General features: G+C 50.9%; 1 protein-coding gene across 1 annotated transcript; it reads left to right on the top strand.

Moving 5' to 3' along the window:
• The first annotated feature begins 655 nt into the window (after window positions 1-655).
• LOC119306690 lies at window positions 656-1,709 on the top strand. The gene has a single exon (XM_037582848.1). It carries the CDS (start codon window positions 792-794, stop codon window positions 1,479-1,481), a length of 690 nt encoding a protein of 229 aa, XP_037438745.1. The 5' UTR covers window positions 656-791; the 3' UTR covers window positions 1,482-1,709.
• The last annotated feature ends 2,276 nt before the right edge of the window (window positions 1,710-3,985 follow it).

Raw genomic sequence — 3,985 nt, 5'->3', positions numbered from 1 at the left:
GGGGAGCGCCGGGTAGCCTCCGGTGACGGCCCCCGGTGCCGAGTACCACGGAAGCGCCTGCTGACCCGTGGCCATGGCTGGATGGAGTCCGGTGATGGCCCCCGGTGCCGAGTACCACGGAAACGCCTGCTGACCCACGGACATGGCTGGATGGAGTGGTGGGGGCGGCCCGTACGGACCTGCGAGGTAGAGGCGGATCCCTTGAACCGCGGTGACGATGTCGTTGAGGACGCCCGCCATGGCCTCCGGCGTGAACTGTTGCGGTTGCGGGGAGGTGATGGCGGCGGCTCTGATATCAAATTGGTAGGATCAAGTACTCTACCAGTTCTAGGGCGTAGGTGGTAAGGGAAGGATGGAGGGAGACGTGGCGAGGATCGGGCGCGCCGGCGGCAGGGCGCCGTCGCGGCTAGGAGAAGGGCGGCGGCTAGGGCTGTTGGCGGCTAGGGTTCCGGCTCTTCAGGGAGCCGGGCAATAGGAGATAATATTCTTCTTATTGCTTGCCTTCAAAAAGAGTCTTACAATCTATATTTATATCCTAAATAACTTGTAGAAGAATTAACCTAAGATAACTTGCCTAAGATAACTTGCCTAATCTGAAAATAAAAACTAAGATAACTTGCGGGCCTAAGCCGGCCGGCCATAACACCACCCCTCGCCACTAGTCTCCGGCTCCAGCCCCCTTCTTCTCACCCTCGCCGTGCGCGCTCCCGCTCCACGCTCCTAGCCGGGGAAGGCCACCTCTCCCTCCCAGCCTCCACCCGGAGAGATCCACCGACCAGCTGAGCTAAGCCATGGTCTTCACGGAGAGCGACGGGTGGCGCAAGTGGTGGGAGAAGCGCCGGCGGGACTGCTCCGACTGCGAGTGCAGCTGGACCGTGGCCGTCGTCTGCCTGGTCGTCCTGGCCGTGCTCGGGGGCGCGCTCGCCCTCCTCATCCTCGCCTTCGCCGTCGTCAAGCCGCCCACGGCCACCGCCGACGACGCCCTCCTCACGCGCTTCGACCTCGCCCCGGCCCCCAACTCCACGTCCACGGCGAGGCCGCCGCTCCAGCTCCTGTCCTACAACGCCACGGTCACCGTCTCCCTGCGCAACCCCAACCTGCACTACGGCATCACCTTCGGGGCCGTCGCCGCGGCCTTTTCCTTCAACGGCACCCGCTTCGACGAGTCCGCCACCGTGCCGACCCTCGCCCTCGGCGCCCGGAAGGAGACCGCGGTGCGTCTCAGGGTCGGCGGCGCCGGCCGCGCCCTGCCCAAGCTGCCGGCGGCCGGCGCGGCGGAGTTCGCCAAGCAGAAGGACGCCGGCGTGTTCGACGTGGAGGTGCGGCTGGACACGGTGATGCAGTACAAGGGCCGCAAGGCCAAGTGCCCCCTGGGGATCGTCTGCCCGCTCCGGCTGCAGCTCGTCGACCCGGACGTCGCCGCCACCGCCTTCCAGAAGACCAAGTGCACCATCCTCAGGGCCAAGATCTCCGGCTGCTAGCCCGCCCGCCCGCCCGCCGTTGCCATCACTTGATTTGGTTTGGTCTCATTTCCGTCTGTAAAAATCGGTTCTTGCTCTGTGTTCTTCATCAGTACTAGTAGTAGTGGAGAACATGCATCAATGTCTCTTCTAGTGTCACCCAAACAACGAATTTCCCCTAGTTGGTGTAACTGTTGGTAGATTAGAGGTTGCAGAACTATTACTGCAGATCATGCAACATCTCTATTCATCTTTCACAAAGAAAATACCAAATTATAAATATAAATATAAATAAATCCAATAAAAGTTAAAAAAAGAACACAAATGTTAGAAATAAATAAATACGGGAAAAAGAGAGAAATTTCAAAAATTCGGCACATGGGCCGGCAAAATGGCCCTTGTTCTTTGCTAAAAGCGGAATATATTTCTATGAGTTAGTTTTTTATACATTAGGAACATTGTATTTACTTTCTACCTATTTATTACGTTTAATAATAGAATGACCTCTATTTAAAAAAACAAAAGAAATTTGAAAAGACAAAAAAATAGAAAACGTTAAAAAAGCAAAAAAAAAAAAAGATGCGGGAAACTTGGGAAAATTGTAAATTCGACACATGGGCTTGCGAAATGGCTCTTATTCTTTGCTTAAGGTAAGTGAATTGCAAAAAACAGCACATTCGCTTCAGACATTAGGATTTGCCATCACGTTCCCCGGCCGCCCAAAAATCTATTACTCTAGTGGTAAAAAATATCAATAAACATCGATGACCAATTTGAACCATTTTAATCCGATTTCGGACATGTCGGGCTCGCTGGTCAGTGCCATGTGGCACTAAGAATTAACAATGTTTGTTTTGACCATTAAGCCAGATGTGGGGTTTAGGGCTTTAAGTAAGTGATAATGTTGATCCTCAGGCCCTGGTGGAGCTGGCACACCTATCTCTTCAACCTTCTAAGCCTTCAACTCCCTCCACATGTCTTTCCCGATGAACATCTCCGACATGGTGCTCATGAGAAGACTTGCACATCTCGAACAGATAATTGAACAGTTTGTCTAATTCATATCTAGATGTTTTTTAAGGATGTCACATCTAAACTCCCACAAATATATAATGTAGCAACAAAAAACAAAAAAAAATACTATAACAAGAAAAAAAAACACAAACATAGTGGACATCAGCTTAGATGTGACATAACTATGTCACATCTAGATGTGTCTTAGGCCCAGTTCTTTTCACACAGGATTCTGCAGAATCAAGATTTTGGAAAATTCTCCCAGAATCTGCTTCTCCCAGAATCTGTTGCCGAGTTCTTTTCTGGGATTGTAGGTTGAGATTCTGGAAAGAGTTGTGTGTTGAAATGTCTGTAGTACCCTTAGACAGAAAATGTTTGATGAATTTATTAACACCTTGTTGTTTCTAACAATATCTAGTCGAATATGAGTACGAAAGTGATTTCCGAATGTCATAAAAAGTGCTAAACATTACATTTAGAATGGATTTAAAGATTTGTTCATTACAAAAGTGGATGAACTAAAAAAAGATAATCCATCAATTCATTTTTGTAAATAGGCAAACAAGCTGTATTCAACAATCAATCCATCCATCCATCTATCTAACAAATCCATCCATCCATCTAACAGCATCAGCAATCTGGGTGCAAAAAAATAGCACCATCTATCCATCTAACAGCATCAGCAATCAATCCAAGCATCAATCCATCTACCTATGCAACATAAATCAATCTAGCTATCCATAGCATAAGAAAAAAGAAGAACAGAGAGATGGGGAAAGAGGATGCCTCACCGTGGGTGTGGTCTGCACCTCGCGTGGGGCTGCTTGTTGTCGTCGAGGTGCAGCACCGGTGGTCGTCGGCGGTCGTCGAGGTGCAGCTCCGGTGGCTGTCGATGTTGGCGGAGACACGACGAAGGGGAGGACGAGCAGCGAAGGAAGAGGGGGGACGGAGGGAGATAAGGCGGGCGGCGGCGGCGGGAACCTGGTCGGCGGCGGCAAGGGCCAGGCGGGCGGCGGCGGCAAGGGCCTGGCCGGCGAGGTTGGTCCGGCGGCGGCGCGGCAACCCTAGCCGTCGCTGCGTTTGGGGGCTTCTTTTTTCCTCGATGCGAACAGGGCTCGAGCGGCCGCTCGCTCGCTTCCTCTGTTCCAGCGCGTGGATGGGCAGGGGCATTCCTGCTGTAATTTCGCAATGGGATAGGGGTACTCTTCTATTTTGAAACGTTTTTACTGGTGGGACTTGCCAGAATCTCAGCATTCTGGGAAAATCAAGCTGTTTGGGTGCTTTTGGATTGCACTAGGATTCTAGAGAATCCTCTCCAGATTTTGGAAGTCAAAACGAGTTCTTTTGGCTCCAGATTTTCCAGACCAAAATTCTCCACAATCTGCTCAAAAGAACTGGGCCTTAGACAGACCCATAATTGAAACCTCAAATAAGCATGTTCTTCTACTACTTGTCCATAGGCACACACCAAACGATCATAAAAAAAATCACGTGCGCACCTGATCGTAGCT

The sequence above is a fragment of the Triticum dicoccoides genome, chromosome 5B (assembly GCF_002162155.2).
Source record: "Triticum dicoccoides isolate Atlit2015 ecotype Zavitan chromosome 5B, WEW_v2.0, whole genome shotgun sequence".
NCBI lineage: Eukaryota > Viridiplantae > Streptophyta > Magnoliopsida > Poales > Poaceae > Triticum > Triticum dicoccoides.
Note: the sequence above shows the minus strand (reverse complement) of the source record. Positions and strands in the feature narration are given on the sequence as shown.